Below are 18,455 nucleotides of genomic sequence, written 5' to 3'. Positions count from 1 at the left end.
CCAACTCCGACGGGGGTGGGAGCGGGAGAGAACATCCCCGAACAAAGCTCCGCCGCCGCCGCCACCCACCTGCTCCGCCGCCTCCGGGTCGAGATGAGGCTCCAGTAGCGGCACCGTGAACTGGATCTTGCGGGGACTATTGGGCTCCATGGCCCGGAGCGTCCAAGAAGCGGGCAGGAGCTCCCGCGGCGCCTCCTGGTCAGCCGCGCCGGGTGGCTCGCTGCAGCTCGGCGTCCTGCTCTCCCTCCTCCCAGGTTCCTCCGTCCAGCCCGCGAGCGCCCTGCCGCTCTCCCCGCACCCAGCGCGCGCGCGCGCTCTCGCTCGCCCCCTCCCAGACGCCCTCCGCGCCAGAGGCGCTGCGATTGGCTGCGCGGGCGCGCCGGCTCTTCCCCCCACTCCCTCCGACGCGCACGCACGGCGCCGGGGAATGCCGCGCGCGGGCGCGCAAGATCTGGAAGGGGGTCGCCCGTGCTAACATCCCGAGAGGCGCCCGACCAAGAGGCAGCTCTTGGCGAGAACAACGCAGACGCGCCAACCACCCCCAGGTCGTCTCCTCCTCCTCCTCTTGCCCTTAAAGTGCTTTCTGGGAAGCTTCGGGTACGAGATCAGGTGTCTTGTCGAATAATCCTGTACCCGCTTACTTGGGAGTAAGCCCTGTTGGAATTAAATATCAAATTTGCAGATGACACAAAATGGGGCAGGATAGCTAATACCCCGGGAGACAGAAACAAAATTCAAAATGATCTTGATGGGCTGGAGCGCTGGGCTGAAAACAACAGAATGACATTTAATCGGGATAAATGCCAAGTTCTCCACCGAGGGGAAAGAAACCAAATGCACAGTGACAAGATAGGGGATACCTGGCTCAACAATACTACAAGCGAGAAGGATCTTGGATTATTGTGGCTCACAAACGGAATATGAGCCAACGACGTGATGAGGCTGCAAAAAAGGCAAATGCTATTTGGGGCTCCATTAATAGAAGCATCGCTTCCAAATCACGTGAAGTGCTAGTTCCCCTCTACTCCACAGTGGTTAGGCCTCATCTGGAGTACTGTGTCCAGTTCTGGGCACCACACTTTAAGAAGGATGCAGACAAACTGGAGTGGGTTCAGAGGAGGGCAACAAAGATGATCAGCGGACTGGAAACAAAGCCCTATGAGGAGAGACTGAAAGAACTGGGCATGCTTAGCCTTGAGAAGAGAAGACTGAAAGGAGATACGATAGCACTCTTCAAGTACTTGGAAGGTTGTCACAGGAAGGAAGCCCAGGATCTCTTCTCGATCATCCCAGAATGCAGGACATGGAATAATGGGCTCAAGTTACAGGAAGCCAGATTCCGGCTGAACATCAGGAAAAACGTCCTGACTGTTAGAGCAATACAACAATGGAACCCATTACCTAGGGCGGTGGTGGGCTCTCCCACACTGGAGGCATTATGAAGCTAAGTCAAAGCATCTGTCAAGGATGCTTTGACTTAGATTCCTGCATTGAGCAGGGGGTTGGACTCGATGGTCTTATAGGCCCCTTCCAGCCCTACTATTGTATGATTCTATAACTTTTGAGTAGGCATGTCTAGGACTGTGTTGTCAACCGGGTATTCTGAGCCACTTTTTAAAATTATTATTATTTATTGGTTACATTTATATTGCACCTTTTCTTACAAGGAGCCCAAGGCAGCATACATGATCCTCCTCTTCATTTTATCCTAACAATAACCCCGTGAGGTAGGTTAGGCTGAGAGTCAGTGTCTGGCCCAAGGTCACCCAGTGATGGCTGACTGGGGACTTGAACTCAAGCCTCCCCAGTCCCATTCCAACACTCTAGCAGATACACCACACTGCCTCTTTCAGGCTACCTAAAAGACCACCTTCTCCCATATTAGCCTGCCCAGTCCTTAAGATCTTCTGAAGAGGTCCTTCTTTCAAGACTGTCACCATCAGAGGTACGTTTGGTGGTGACATGAGAGAGGGCCTTTTCAGTGGCTGCTCCCAGGCTGTGGAACTCCCTCCCAGGGGAGGCTAGGTTCACTCCCTCTCTCTTCTGTCCTTCTGCCAGCAAGCAAAGACCACTTTATTCAAGAAGGCCTTTGGCCTGTAAGTGGGTCTGTTGGTTTGGATCCTGTTTTATTCTGTAATTGTTATGGTTTTGTTGTATTTTACTGTGTTTTATTGTTTTAATCTATTTTAAATTGTTTGCCTTGAGTGCCATTTTTTGATAGAAATCAAATAAATAAATAATAAATGGTATTGGCAACACACCTTGACCTCGTGGGTTCTGCTCACTGATAATAAGACAACATCTACCAACTACCTCACCCCTGGCATATCAGAATCCATTGGGTCACAACCCTGGACCCAACAAAAATTGGGACTTCACCCCTTGACTTGCCAGACTCCACCCATAGCCAGAGCAAAACTGCTCCTTGGTTCTGCCCACTGGCTAGCTATTTTTAGGATCACAAGTTTACCAAGCCTGGGGGAAGTATTTTTTATGTAGATATAGAATCTGGAGCAAGGATCACTAAGAATATGAGATCGAGACAAACATACCTTGCATGGATAAGTTGCATGCAAAACCCAACGCTCAGTCTCAATGGGAAGTAGACAATGCACAGATATGGTGAAGAATCGCCCGCATAAACACCAAACTTGCAGCAGATTCACATGTCCCGAAAGGGCGCAGCATAGCAGAAACAGGGGCTGGAAGAAAAAAATATAACAGACTGATACACACACTTGGGAAAGACGCAGAGACCATAGAACAACCCTACCCCCCTGCCTCTCTGTCTCTCTCACACACACACCCCAACCATACCAGCTGTGCACAAAGGCAAACACACAGAAAATATAGGATAGCATTGAGAGAAGCTGAACTGAGAGCAAATGTGGGGCTATCTTTTTTTTGGCATGCACGTTCATCTCTTGCTTCCTTTACACATAATTGCACTTTACACTGCCTTCTGACCAGGGGTGGTCAGAAGGTAGATCTCTAGATGTTTTCTTCTTCAGCTCCCCAAAGCCCCTGCCAGCAGGGCCACTGGTCAAGAATGTCAGGAGCTGAAGTCTAAAACATCTGGAGAGCTACCTTCTGACCACCCCTGCTGTATGCTCAATGAGCCATCATTGAATGTGTGTACTGACTCCATGGTATTTGAGGTGATGTGGGGTGATAGGAACATTCTGCTGGTGGTGCTGGGTCAGGAATGCCCTATTCACCCTTGAGGCTGCAGTCACCTCAAGGAGAACATGCATCTGGCAACCAGCCTGTTGAGATTCCATTTTCCAGAGAAGAACAGGTAAGGTTGCAGGCCGGTCCAACTGAACTCAACGGTACTTTAGTGCCATTACACTGCATGCAAGTGTTACTGGAGAACTTGATGTTGCAGCCATCGAGTGATTAGCATGCTCAGTGTAGCACAGTCTTCCCCAACCTGGTGCCCTCCAGATGTTTTGGACTACAACTCCCTGAATTCCTGACCTCTGACCATGCTGGCTAGGGCTGATGCAAGTCGAAATCCAAAACATCTAGAGGCAACCAGGTTGGCAAAGGCTGGTGTAGCAGCTACGAGCAACAATTTCTGATCTCCTCTCAGCTATGAAGCTTGCAATCCTTTACCCACCTACCTGGGAGTAACCCCCATTCGACTCAGGGGGACTTATGTCTGAGTAGACATGTATAGGGTTGCACTGTAAGTAGGCAAAATTAGTCTCTTTCACATGACAATACAGGCCTGCCTTCAAGGATTGCTGTAAGGAGTACAAAGACTGCAGGTGCTTCCAGATGAGGCTTTTATTGTGCAACCACCACTCTGCCTCATTCACCAAATTTTTGTTGGGGTGAGGGAGGAAGGGAGGGTTTCCAGATAACAGTGGGCATCTCTACACCAGCCTAGAAACCTGCATTTAAAACGGGGCTTTCTGCTGCCGTTTTCAATGCAGGATCACAACGACTTCCTTTTCATGTGCTTCCTTCCCCCCTTCCCATTTTCCCCTCCTTCTCCCCATATCTGAGTCTTCCATGATCTGTCATTGATCTCACTCCTCTTCTTGCCGTTTTCCCTCTTTTCACGGAGGAAACTGAAGCAGAACACAACGGGGGTCATTTGATAGCTCATTATCTGCAATCTCTAAAAACGGAACAAAGGGCATGCAGGAGATGGCCTGGAGGGTCACGGCCTCATGTAAAGAGCCTGCAAATTCCGTGAAGGAGCAATCTCAATCACAGGATAAAAGCTCAGTGTGAAGGAGCCCATGGCATGGTCTTTCATTTGTAAACCTCCTGTGTTTCCCCACAGCGGTTCCCCAATCACTTTGCTAGCACCAGTCATCATCGTCCATTGTCTCTTAATGACTCTCATTTTGGTCCCATTTGGAACCAGGCGGCTGGCAATGTGTGTGTGTGTGTGTGTGTGTGTGTGTGTGTGTGTATGGGTGGGTGGGATATTTGCTTCAAGCAGTGAATGGCATCGATTGGTGATGGCTCATTTCTAATGGTTTGTTTTCACACATTCAGATGACTGAGTTCATCAGATGACAGCTGCCACTGACAGTTATGTAAAGATGTTTCTGTGTGTATGAACCCAGAGAGATTAGAAAGTGGAACACATACCCATCCACCTACATACACAAACATGCTGCAGAGTGAAAATACAATGCCTAGGAGGACTGCACAGGAGACCACTTTCCATAATAATAACTGCCCAGGCACTTCCAAATTTGCATCAATAAATGCTGAGTTGTGTGACATGTGCAAATTATGCAACTGGGGCAGATTTGCATATTTTCCTTTATTTTGCATAATTTATGCTGTTTTGCTAGTCATAGGGAGGGGCAAGGGGCTGTGGGCACTGAAGCCTTGTTTTCAGCCACTTATTCTGCCTTCTGAGGTTTTAACCAGGCATTGCTTACAGACTTTCAAGTACATCTGCACAGCCATGTGGGCTAAAAGCTTGCTTCTTGAAGGAAGGAAGGAAGGAAGGAAGGAAGGAAGAGCTAAGGTTCCTAGGAAGTTGAATTCTATGCCCAGTCCCACATCTTGCACTTTTTTCTGTGCTCCCTTGAAATTGCAACGTACACACAGTCCTGTCCATAATGTACAAGAAAAGGGATTGGTGTTCAGTAATTAGCTATTGTTTAAAAAGGTGTCAGGTTCAGTTGTTAACATCTCCCCAAATTCAAGGCGACAGGTGCAATCATACTTAGAATACTGTGTATAGTTCTGGTCAACACACCTCAAAAAGGATATTGTAGAATTTTGTATCCAGTGTAGAGTTTGGGGCTCTAACTTTCGTATCTTGAGGGTTCAAAATGACTGGAAAAGATCTGCAACGTATTAAAATAATTTGTAGGAGCATCATGGAAATGATGCAGACTAGATGGTGGAAAATGTGGACAGCATGTATAGAATAAATTTTGTTTTTCAGATTTTGCTTAAGGAAAAAGTAGCTGCTAGTGTCCCTAGGTTTGGTATTTTGGCTGCACACTTCAACATTTTCTCCATTTAGCCTGCTATGAGAAACTATGCAACAATCAGACAATGCACTATTGGGGTATAATTGGTAGTAGAAAATATAGCCCCCCCCTTTTCTATCAGCAGCGACATTCACTGTACCCTACTGTGTACTCCGTTTTCATTCCATGTAAAGAGTCAGTGCATGAACGTTTCAGAATAATTAATAGAAATATCATCATTTGGCTTCATTCCTTATTTGGCAGCATTAATGAAAACATGCATACAAATGAAAATATAGTTAACACGTCCAGGTGTTCAGCAGGGTAAGTATCAATGCTTTTTCAGTCTTGATGAACTATCCAGGGAAATACTATCCTCACAATGTATATAACTGTTTACATGTTAGCTCATGTTTTAGTAAGTGTTTCCTAACAGAAAAGCTGTTTTACTTGCTCCATTTCGAAATCATACCATCCTATTCAAAGCCAGTCTCATCAGATATATCTTCAGTCTCAAGATGCAAGGTTAGAGAACTTTTTCTCATTGTTCTCACAATTCCGACACAGCTTATGCCTTTCAGTGCAGGGTAACCTAGAGGCATGACAGCAACTCCTTCTTCCTCAAGATTTCACACACTCGCAACTATGATGTGCTGCCTTCAGCGTATAATCTGGAGCAGATTCCTGCCATACAGGTGATGGCAAACACTTTGTCTTCTAAGAGTGCAATCCTATAGATTGTGTCCTCGGTGATAGGAAACCCCTGAAATTGGAGGCATCCATTCTTCCAATGCAGGGTGGGAGGAGCAGCAGAGGCAATCTTCGCCTTCCTGTCCCCCCACCCTTTTCAGCCCATCTAGTGAGAGCACTTTAGACTGGGAGGGAAGGAGGCTGGAAGAGGCTCAGGATAACTCATATCCTGGCCTCTCCAGTCTCCTCCCCTCCCCACCCACTAGAACATCCCCTTTCCTCCTCTGAGTTCTCTTTTCTGACCTTGGAGGGTAACTGGCACAGTTCTTTCTACACCGGCTGCGAGGGCGCATGAGATGAGGGTCAGATCTCTGGCTCCCCTTCTGAGATCAGAGTATATCTCCAACCTCAGAGGGGGAATCCAAACAGTCCTATGGTCCCTGAGACACTTGCCCAGGGACCGTAGATTGCTCTCTGTTGGTTGGGACTCACTACTGCAGGGTTGGGGAACCTGTGGCCCTTCAGATGTTGCTGGACCACAACTCTCATCATCCCTGACCACTGTCCATACTGGCTGGGGCTGATGGGAGTTGTGATCCAGCAACATCTGGATTCCCCAACCTGCCCTACTGGATCACAACTTCATCTAAGATGGGTTGCAACAAAAATTCTACCACCATACAAGCAAATGTAAAAAAAGAAGAAGTGGATCCCCAAATGTATGTCTGGGCTGAAGGGGGGGGGGGTCCTGAGTTTCTGCCCTGAAAGGCTTCTGTCCTAAATGCCAATCTTGGCCAACAGGTGAAGGAACATTCATCCAGTGAAATGGAGATTGCTTCAGTACAGAAGCTTGATAGTTTGCTCTTTTGCTGTGCTGGTGTAAAGCATCACATACTGGAGGCATGTTCCAATCCAAAAATGAGGACAAGGCGATGCAGAACATCCTATGTTGGGCATCATCAACATTGGGTGATGAAGCTTGGCCTCACAAATGACACACAAGGTAGGTTGATTCTTGCAGTGTGAAGCCTTCCCCAAGATTGGTGAAAGCATCAAGAAACTCTTCATTTTCACATGCCACAGCAAATGCCTTTTCCCTTTCCTTGAATTATATCATTTCAAAGGATGGAATCCAAAAAGAGAGGTGCACAGCTTGCTGCCTAGAGCTACAGGGACATTTTGCAAATTGACGTGGTTTCATTGATTGACCCCGCCGGTGAAAAAAGTATAAATTGACTGGCAATTACAACTTGAGACTAATGCTTATAGGTGGAATCCAATGAAGCTGTCAGCTAGACCGGGAGGGGACCATTTCCTGTCTCCCCCCTGCCCCCTGCAGCTCACTGCACACGGTTGGAGGCCCCCCCAGAGCAGATTTACAGGGAGCTAAGGGGGAAAGGAGATAAAAAGAAAGTCTTGTCACGCAAGCGGACATCCGCTCATCCAACATTACATTCCACCCTATGATTGCAACACCAGTATCAAAGCTCCCAATTTTTACATTCTGATTGTTCTTGACAGCATGTTGCACATTAAGACTTATTTTTGTGTCACATTCTTCAGGGTCACAACTTAAATCAACAATAGTTCTGTCAGTGACTGATCACTCAGGCTGTGGTGGTCCTTTCCATGTGCTACGTTAAGCATGAAGTTCTCATCTGTGCCTTGCAAAAGTTCATGCCTCTAAATAGAGCACAAGAAGTTCTGAAGAGCATCTTTGTTCTTGCCATCACATCCCCCCCCAACCTAAGTAGTAGAGATTTGTTTATTTGTTTGTTCCTTCCCAAATATTTTTATAGCTTGTGAACCATGTGCTAATCAGGGGAATCATTTCACATTCTTTATCTTCACATCAGGATACTGATCTGTATCAGAATCCAAGGCAGCAGCAGCAGCAGGGAGACATTTGTATTTTTGTTGCAGTTTTAACTATATGCAATCAAATGTGTATTTGCAAGCTTACCAAGAGCTTTTCTACATGACGCCGTTAATTGCTATAACTACTTTCAGTTTCATCACAGAACTGAGATCCAAGCTCTACACAAAGAACGTTTCCTCTCCTGCTTTTCTGCTACATAACCTCTAGGTGGCACTGTGCTATAGTGGAATAGCATAAATACACAAGTAGTTCTTTCACTTTCAGAAATAATACCCCATTTTCCCTCCTCTAAAAAAAAAGGGAAAACCCTTTTAAAAAACAGAAGCGAAACTGGAGGATCATATCGTCTAAAGAACCCGTAAACAACTGTGAGTAAGGAATCACAAGCACACAATTAATGCCTCATGGAGAAAAGCTCCAAATGTTGAAGGAATGATACACAATTCTTCAGTGACAGCCATTCCATCAACAGACAGAAGAAGATCAAGAGGAGCTGGCTAGCTGCTTTATGCCAGAGTACCATCAATACTAGCAAGGGAATAGGGAACTTATTCTATTTATTTATTTTATTATTGCATTTATATCCCGCCTCTTTCCCTCTGGCAAGGAACCCAAGGTGGCTTACATGGTCATCCTCCTCCTCTCCATTTTATCCTCACAACAACAACCCTGTGAGGTAGGTTGGGCTTAGAGCCTGTGACTGGCCCAAAGTCACCCAGTGAGCTTCCATGGCCGAGTGGTGACTAGAACCCGGATCTCCCGGCTCCCAGTCCAACACTCTCAGCCTTCCCCAACCTGATGCCCTCCAGATGTATTGGATTGCAACTCCCATTCTTCCCAGCCAGCATAACCAGTGATCAGGAATTCAGGGAGCTATAGCCCAAAACATCTGAAGGACAACAGGTTGGGGAAGGCTGCTTAAAAGCATAAGATTTTTCTCAGATCACTTTTCCTACTTTGGCCTATTACTAAGAATCTTGCATATAGTTATTGCCACTCTGAAGAATTAAATCGCTGTTCGTATCATCAACTTCTTCTTCTTCTTCTTCTTCTTCTTCTTCTTCTTCTTCTTCTTCTTCTTCTTCTTCTTCTTCTTCTTCTACTGTTTTCACATGATCACTGAACTCTTTGCAGGAATGTTTAGTAATAGGCCCAAGCAGAAGGTACAAACACTGTTTGACAATGAACACTGGCTGTGAAGACAAAAACAAAGGAACAGGTCAGTGAAATTGACAAGAATTTCCCAACCATGTCAATTTCATGGAAGTCTTTGGTTGTGGTGGAAACTGGGGGTATCAGGGGTTGGAGTGGTCCTGAAGGAAATGTAGACATCTGTAATAATGGACAACAAGGAGGAATTGAGCAAAGGAGATAGACCAGTTAGTGACCAAAGAGACACTTTGATACAGGCAGGAGAAACAAAAATTTGGAGAAACAGACACTTCCCCAAATGAGTATACTCATTTGAGTATTAAAAAATGGTGCTTGCAGAATTAAAAACTAAAAATGAGCTTCAGGTTGAACCCACCTGCTCACAGGCAGCACAAAGAAATACAAGCAATGCAGGAAGCTTGAGATGCGATCGTGGAATCCACCTTCCTGCATGCTTATCGGTTGATTAAAAGACTTGATACAGGGGCCTTTCAACTGCAGCTGTATCTCACAGTTATGCCAGTAGTGGGGAAAGAAGCTGAAAAAGCACTTTTAGGGCTGCAGTCCTATGCACATTTAATTCGGAGTGAACCCCATCGAACTCAATGAGCCTTCTGAGTAAATGTGCTTAGAAATGTGCAATGGGTGGTATGTACGAGATGAGTCTACATGAGGTTCAGGCTGTGCACGCTTTCCTGGAAGTAAGCCTCACTGTATGCAGTGGGATGCACTTCTGAGTAAACATGCCCAGGTTTGCACTGCAAATGTCTTAAAAAAGTTAACCTGCCCCAGAGAAGCAAGGATTGCGTGAGTCACCGGAACACCACACAGCCTGGGGGCTTTATTGGGCGACATCTTCCAATGCTCCCCCTCCTTTTCAAAGGAATGTAAACTGAAAGCCCCTTTAATTCTGTTGGAAGTGCTGCATTTCAAAGTGCTGCAGAAACCTGGAGCAAACGCACTCTGACCCGGTGCAATGCACATGCCCACATGCCCGGAGAGTCAATGTAGTGTCTGTGGATCAGCTATGATGCACGCAAGTCTCCCCCTGGAGTCCCAGCCCACAGCCATTACTAATCCTGCCTCCCCCTTTCACAGTTTTGTTATGTAGTATCTTCTTCCTCAGGCAGCAAACATAAGGCCTGGCAGTATGCCAGAGTCTCCCTGGCAAAGGTTTCTCTCTCTTTCTCCCACCCCCGCCCAGTCTCCCCTACTGCTTTCACCCTGCAGACTGTAGTTGAAGGCTCACCTTCCAACTGCTCACTGGAATGACTGCATCACAGGTCTCCTGTCTGCTAATCCAACTAGTAATGAGCAACTCCAGGGAGCCAATCTTGGCTCTGGTCCCGCTTTGATCCAAGTGATGCACCAGGAATAAGCAACAAGGGCTGCTCCTCCATCTGGAGGATCTACAGGGCCCCGGAATCATCATCACCATCACCATCACCATCACCATCACCATCACCATCACCACCACCACCACCTTAATTTGTACATTGCTTTCCCACACAATGGGCCCAAAGTAGCTCACAGCAGAAAGAACAGCAGTACAAAAAACAAGTACCCCAGTTGCAATCATATGTCATTACAATACTGCCCCCCCCCAACAGGGTTATTACCCTTTCTGCTGCCAGCTTCTCTTAATGTATTCTTTGAGCACTCCTGCTTGAGATCGATGACAGAATCTAGACCTAGTCTCCTTTGTGGGCCAGGTACTGATTCATTTTGCCAGTCAGGGTAGATCAGGGTTAGGCAGCCTGGTGCCCTCCAGATGTTTTGGACTACAACTCCCATAATCCCTGGCCATTGTCCATGGTGGCTGGGGCTTATGTGAATCACAGCATTTGGATGGCACCAGGTTGCCTGCCTTTGCTGTAGATTATACTGAGCTAGATGGAATCATGGTCTGACTTGGTAGAAGACAGTTTCCAAGACTCCATAGTGCCATACGAAGTGGTATGGAGGAATTCTTTGCAACCAGTATAGGTTGCAAAGAATTCCCCCCCCCCCCTAACAAGGAACGTCTGGTATTTCTGTGAATGGTGGCATGAAACCCTGTGTATTTGTGTAGTTCCACTATACGAACAGCACCACCTAGTGGTAGTGTAATGGAACATATAGAATGACAGAGAAAGAAAACTGCCAGAAAAAAACACATGTAAAGGAGCTGATCATAATCCCACAAAGAGTCTGGAAGCAGAAGCCTCAGTAAAGTGGTGGGTTAAAAGCCTCGTGTAGAAAAGTGGTGGGTTAAAAGCCTCATGGATTGTGTGTATTCATATAGTTTCCAAGGTTCCATCTCACTCTAGTGCAGAGGTGTTCCCAGAAGTCATTGGACTACAGCTCCCATCATCCCAACAGCACCTGGGGACCCAAGGCTAGGAGTCACTGCCTGGCAGGACTAAGAAACAAAACCCAGGATAGGGTTGTGCTAGGGATGTACGAAACAGCCTTACCTTCAGTCCGCTGGGGGTCTGCAGGGGGGGGGAGGCGATCCGTCCCTCCCCCCCCAGAATCCTTGCCGGCTGGCTCTGGCCACTGGCGGACTTCCGGCCGCTGGGACACAAATGGCGTCCAGCGTAGTGGACGCCATTTGTGTCCCTGTTCTTTGCAGTAATAGGCTACATAAACATTTACGTAGCTTATTACTGCAAAGAACAGGGACGCAAATGGCATAGCGGATGCCATTTGCGTCCCTGCTCTTTGCCATGATAGGCTACGTAAATGTTTATGTAGCCTATCACGGCTAAAGCAGGGACGCAAATGGCGTCCATTACGCTGGACGCCATTTGCAGTGGAGCAGCGGATGGACCCCACCGGCCAGCAGCAAGTAGGTTCCGTCCTGGGGGGATTTGGGGGGGGGCAGCTAGGCTGGGGTAGTCCGTTCCCGCCACAGACTCCAGCCTCATTGGAGTCTGTGGCGGATTTCTCCGCCATCCCTAGGCTGTGCAGATGAGGAGGGCAGACTATGTGGGTAGGGTCAGGCTTGGTGGTGTCTATGGCTCCCATTAAAATCTATGGGACAAATTAAACTGGCAGTAGCCTTGTTTGCAGTTGAGTGGGGCGGGGCGAACCTGTGCCTCTCTCCATATCCTGGGATAACTAGGGAAGGATTAGCGGGCCTAATTTCAAAAGCCCTCTGCATGCGATCAGTTCAGACCTATGACAAGAGTGTCTCTTCCAGGGCAGCCTGCTGGGCAGTGGAGGCTGGTGGCTCCTCTGTCAGTGGGGTGGTAAATCTGCTCTAGGTTTCAGTCAGAACCAGTCAGAACTCTAAAGGAGCTATCTCAGGCACTGAACCCATTTCGGGGAGTGGGTTCAGCACTTTGGATAGCTCCTTTAGAGCCCAAACTGGTTCTGATACCCAGAGCGGATTCACTCCCCCACTGGCATAGGAGCCACCAGCCTCCACTGTGGCTGGGTGGGAAGGAAGAGGGAGAGAGGGGGAAAAGGGGGTGATAGAGAATGAGAAGAGAGGCAATGCACCCACTTTTTGCTCTTGCCCTGACCACCCCTTGCTTTGGCTACTGCCCACATGCGACCCCTGACAGGTTACCTCTGTGGGAATGCTGTCCTTGATAGAAAAAGAAGGTTGCCCTCCTCTGCACCCTGCCAGCAGCCTCCTTTAGAGTGCACCCCTTAGCTTTCCCCATAGAAGTGAATGGCAGCCATAATGACCAGTATTTGCTTTGGCAGCTTTCCCCAACCTGCTAGTGCTCTCTGGATGTTTTGGACTTCAACTCCCATCAGCCCCAGCCATCACAGCCCAATGGTCAGGAATGATGGGCATTGTAGTCCCAAACATCTGGAGGGCGCCGGGTTGCTCGAGGCTATGCTAAGGGGATATTTGTGAGAAGGATCCATGCTGAGTGTGCTCAATATCGCTGATTAGATCTTTATTTCCCCAGTGATGCAATGAGTTTCTGCATAAGCTGCATGCAGGGAAATAAGGAGTCCAGTAACCATCTTGATTAGAGAGCAAGCTATACATTCCAAGATGCCTGAAAGAGACAGAGATCAGCTAGAGAGCTAGCTGGAAGTCATTAGTGCCTACACCATAGACTCCATGGTGCTGCAAGCCCCTTGGACAACCAAAAAAAGATTAAAAATTGCACTCAGTACATTCAAAAGTCCGTATCCAAAGCTACAGTCATATGTATGGTTACTTGACATGCCAGGCTAGAAGCTTCCCTAAATACCAGCTGAACAAGATGTTAAACCTGGAGCTAGGAGACACAAGCTGAAATCCCACAATAGCTTAAACTCGCTAGCTCAGTTGAGAAGACCCACCAAGCCGTGGTTTTGAAGGTAACAGTCCATGTCTTCTAATTCCTGTGTAGTGCTAACCATGGTTTGGCATGGTTCTGCTTAGCGAAACTGGAGTCAGAAACCATGGCATGAAGTGTGCTAACCATAGTTTACCAATCTGGGTTCCACCACAAGCTATGGTTAGTGTAAGCAGGAAATGGAGAGGGAAGCAACATTCAAGGGAGAAGGAGGGAGCATGCAAGTCCAAAGCTTGTTTCTGATCATCTGAATCGAGCCACTGGGCCAGCTAAACAATGTGCTCTCTTTATCAGCCTCAGTGAGCCATCTATAAAATGGGATTATTAAGCATCCCCTGTCTGGGGAGGGGGTCTTGTGAAGATGAATGCAATAAAGATTGCATGGCATTGTGCATTGGAAGATGGCGGTGGTTAGAACATAGATGAGGATCTATCGGTAGATCACTGGATGTTTTGTAGCAGAACAGCAAGGCTTTTGGATCCCAATAGTTTAACGATAGCAACAGCAAAAAAGCTCTACCTGCTCTAAATTAGGTTGTCAGAACCCCTGATCTGTAGTAGCTAAGATACTTGTCCAGCCATCCCAGAGTGCATGGCTCATGTGGAAATTGGTCCCACCCCCTGAACCACCATTTTGCATCTGGCTCTGACCACTGACTCACTTTTTTGTACCTGCCTGTGGTGGATGAACCTCAGAAAAGAAAAAAGAAAAGCCTCGAAGTCTGCCCACAGCCGTAGAGCTGGTGTCCTCTTGTACAAACTGGCTCTTCAGTGGCTTGAGCATTCTCAGCAGGCCATGTCAGTATGTCACTTGAGTCACACGCTTGCCTTCTTGGGATTGCCAACTGGCCCAAAACAAAATGGCCCGGCCTGTATTGGCAGCTTGGTATGCAGGAATCGGCAAATGGAGAGCTTTTTTTTTCTGGTATGGAGAGAAACAGTATTGCTGCCTGTCTGTCTGTCTGTCTGTTATTTATATACCATCTTATCTGTTAAAGAGCCATCAAGGTGGTGTAATTGCTGCAGATCAAATGGCTATTAAAGGCTCCGCTACAGGGTCCTGTCCACAAGGTGGCAACCCTATGGGATCTGCCAGGATGGAGCTGGAGACCAACTTTGCCAGAGCCTGGAAACAGGGTTAGCAAATAGGGGTTCCCCAAACCATCCCCAGAGGGCCACTTTAAGAAGCAAGTAGGGGGTGGTGGATCAACACCCTCCTCAACCTACACTCCCCGAAGTCGTCCGTGAGCGAGAGCTGTTGCTGCAGATGTCTCTTTTACCACACCTCTTTTGACTCTAGGATGGTAGTCGAGGGGTGAAAGGGGGCAGTTGGCATACCTCATGGGCTGGATTTGCGCCCGGGGCCTTGCGCTGCTGATCCTTCGTGTGTGTGCGTGCACAACAGGAAAGTTGAATAGCAGGTTGCAAACTGGAAATGGAGGGGAAAGACCTGGACATGTATTGCTTCGTTACAGCTCCTGCCTCCCTGCGTGCGTGCGTGCTGCATTTGCACGGTGCCGGTGGTGGAACCTGCGTAGTTGTCAATAGCTTACAGCGGGGGTGCAGGACCTCTATTCAGCCCATTTTGGGGAAACTTGTGGAGACTGCATCCTAGTGATGGTGAGGGGTGGGGGCACTGAAGGCCAAAAATACCAGCGTATTTCAGCTTAAAGCTCTTGCGGCCAGTAAGTCAGTCTTAGCAGAAGGCATGTCAACCTTTCAGAATGGGGGAAAAACTGCACAAAAGCTGGGAACCCCCCAAATGATTGGTGGTTGGAGGGAAAGGAGGCGTGGCCTTTTGGGGGACCCCAGAGTGCCGGGCTTGGCCGCAGATCCTGAGGTTTTGCACCCTCTGCTAAGGGCTCCTTCTAACTGGAGATGCCAGCGATTGAACCTAGTGGGACTGCCTACATGCATGTGCTCTACCACTTTGGGGAGAAACTGGGAATGTTTCTGGGAAAGACGTGCTGGGAAATCACCAGATTTCACATGTGCTGGGAAATCACCAAATGATTGGTGGTGAGAGGAAAGGGGGCAAGGCCATCTGGAGAGCCTGCAGGGCTGGACTGGGACCCCAGGCAGGCAGACTTAGCCCCCAAAGCTGAGGTTCTGCACCCCTGGCCTATAGACCTCCATCTCTCTCTCTCTCTCTCTCTCTCTCACACACACACACACACACTCATTCTCTCTCTCTGTCTCTCTCTGACACACACACACTCATACTCTCTCTCTCTCTCTCTCTCTCTCTCACACACACACTCATACGCTCTCTTTCTCTCTCTCTCTCTCTCTCTCACACACACACACACACTCATTCTCTCTCTCTCTCTCTCTCTCACACACACACACACACTCATTCTCTCTCTCTCTCTCTCTCTCACACACACACACACTCATTCTCTCTCTCTCTCACACACACACTCATTCTCTCTCTCTTTCTCACACACACACACACTCATTCTCTCTCTCTCTCTCTCTCACACACACACACACACACTCATTCTCTCTCTCTGTCTCTCTCTGACACACACACTCATACTCTCTCTCTCTCTCACACACACACACTCATACTCTCTCTCTCTCTCACACACACACATACATACTCTCTCTCTCTCTCTCTCTCTCACACACACACACACACACACTCATTCTCTCTCTCTCTCTCTCTCTCACACACACACATTCACTCTCTAACACACTTTCTCTCTAACTCTCTTTCTCTAACACACATACTCTCTCTTTCTAACTCTAACTCCCCCCCCCATCTGGATCTGGGAAACGCCACTTTGAACAAGGACGTATGAGGAGCACGGTCATGCCCACACTCTCCACTGAACTCTGGTCTCTAAGCCTTGAAATACTCAGCCGCCCGGCGAAGGCGGCACATGCTCATCTCCTCACAGTGCCCGCTTGCAATCACACTTCCAACTGCCAAGCCAGACACCCCACACCCTGCCTCCCACTTCCATCTTGTCACAAGTTCTGCAGAGAGGGGAGGCGGAGGAGGAACAACTCACCACTCTCACCCGACAACAGACAGCCTCTTCCAGACGGCTGCTGCTTCGTCAGACACTGATTTGCCAAAGCAGAAAGAAGGGAGGGGGGCAAACCCAGTCTGGCTGTGCCCCGCCTAACTCCTTGGCAAGGGTTGAGAAGGAAGGCGCCTCTAGCAGCAGGGGCACCTGTGGTCCTCCAGACATCGTTGGCTTACACCTCCCATCACACCTGACCATTTGCCATGCTGGCTGGGGATGCTGGACACTGAGTCCAACAACATCTGGAGGGCTGCAAATTCACACACACCTGGTCTAGCAGCTGGCTAGGATCCTGCAGGTTGTCACAACCCCCCCCCCATCCCAGGTTCCCCTGCCTCCCTTCCTTGCCAGACATCTGGCTCATCAAAAATCTTGCAGTGGAACAACAATCTCATCCATCCCCACACACCCCACAAAAAATATTTCTTGCTTGACAGCTTAGAAGACATTCTGAAAATGGATGAATTACATTTTTCTACGCAAGGCTGTCCACATCAGCTTCAAAGTTCTGATATTTAAGTTCAGCATGCTCAAATGTCTCCCTGCTGGCCCCAACTTCTCCTATGTCCTTTCTTGCTTGTCTCCTTCTCCTGGCCCTGTCTGCATGGGCCAAACTACAGATTGCATTAAAATGTGCGGTTTGTGCTTGCATTTCTTTTTAAATTCCAGGGCATAGCCTGAAGGCACATGAGGCAGCCACCTTGCTGAAGCTAAGCAGGTCTGGGTCTGGTCAGGGCTTGGAGGGGAGACCACCTGGGAACAACGTGTAGCCACCTTGAGTTCCACAATGGAAGAAAGGTGGGATAGAAATGAAATAAATAAATAAATGTAACTAGATGTAACATTAAATGGGAGCCATGGGAGGGGGAGGATCTGGATTGGGACCACGGAAATGGGTGAATTAACTCTTTCCCACTGGGCTGTGGTCCTGATGACATTCATCACACGAACCTGCTAATTGCCCCAGAAGGGAAGCTGATATTGGTGCCAGGAGCTACTGCCCACCTGGGGCAAATAACCACATTTTTTTGGACAGGGGGAAGTTGATTTTCAACAGGGACGTGACATAGGGTTAAACCCCTCTGTTGCTGCTGTGGCCCTTATCTGGATCACCCTTCCTCCCCAGGGCGGCCAGGTAAAAAGAAAGAAAGAAAGAAAGAAAGAAAGAATGGGGCTCTTGCACCTTTATAGTTGGTGTAGAAGAGGGGATTTCAGCAGGTGCAGCTTGCATGACAAGCTACACCTGCAGAAATGCCCTCTTCTATACAACTCTGAAAGGCGCAGGAGCCTGATCCCCTTTGTTATCTGACAGCCCTACTCCCCCCACCCCTAGCTCCTTTAAAGAGCAAGAGAGGCGCAACTGCAAACCATGCATTTAATGTAATGTATTTCATGTAATACACCGGAGCAAAGGGCTGGATGCGCCCAATCTCGGAAGCTCAGCAGGGTCAACCCTGGTTAGTCCTTAGATGGGAGACCACCTGGGAATCAGGCTTCCTGCACTGAGCAGGGGGTTGGACTCGATGGTCTTGTGGGCCCCTTCCAACCCTACGAGTCCATGATTTGCCCCTGTGTCTTCTTCAGCATCTGCCTGGAGCAGCCGCCCTCCGCAAGCCCCTCTTCTGGCAAGGGTGGGGTTGAGGGAGGGCATTGGGCAGGGGCTCCCCCACTCCCATTGTTCCCATACATCAAGGGTGGGGAACTGGTGGCTGGCCAGATGACTCCAACTCCCATGATCCTTGGACTGCTGGCTGCTGGGAATTGGAGTCCAACAACAACTGGAGGTCTGCGGGTTCCCCACCTTCCTCTACACGTTTCCTCTGACAGGAGCACCGGCATGACGTCTGACTCGTTCAGCATTAGGAGTTACTGGTAGATGCCTATAAAAAAAAGCCGACGTACTACTGGCTGGATCTAGGATGTCCCTTCCACAAGAGGTAGGTCTCCACTTCTGGAAGGG

General features: G+C 48.4%; 1 protein-coding gene across 3 annotated transcripts in view; it reads right to left on the bottom strand.

Annotated features, from left to right (window-relative positions):
• The window catches only part of PPP1R1A (protein phosphatase 1 regulatory inhibitor subunit 1A), a 92,018-nt gene extending 91,707 nt beyond the window's left edge, over positions 1-311 (bottom strand). For all 3 annotated transcript variants that reach the window (XR_014788075.1, XR_014788076.1, XM_084836519.1), the window contains exon 1: positions 70-311. Coding sequence is in view for 1 of the 3 variants with exons in the window: in XM_084836519.1 (XP_084692645.1) it covers positions 70-150 (81 nt within the window). In the remaining 2 variants the exon portion in view is untranslated. The remainder of the gene's footprint in view (positions 1-69) is intronic.
• Between the last annotated feature and the right edge of the window lie 18,144 nt (positions 312-18,455).

This window comes from Heloderma suspectum, chromosome 2 (assembly GCF_057233095.1).
Source record: "Heloderma suspectum isolate Gila_16-S chromosome 2, 16-S_ref, whole genome shotgun sequence".
NCBI classification, from domain to species: domain Eukaryota; kingdom Metazoa; phylum Chordata; class Lepidosauria; order Squamata; family Helodermatidae; genus Heloderma; species Heloderma suspectum.
The sequence above is the reverse complement of the archived record's forward strand: the minus strand, read 5'-3'. Positions and strand labels throughout refer to the sequence as shown.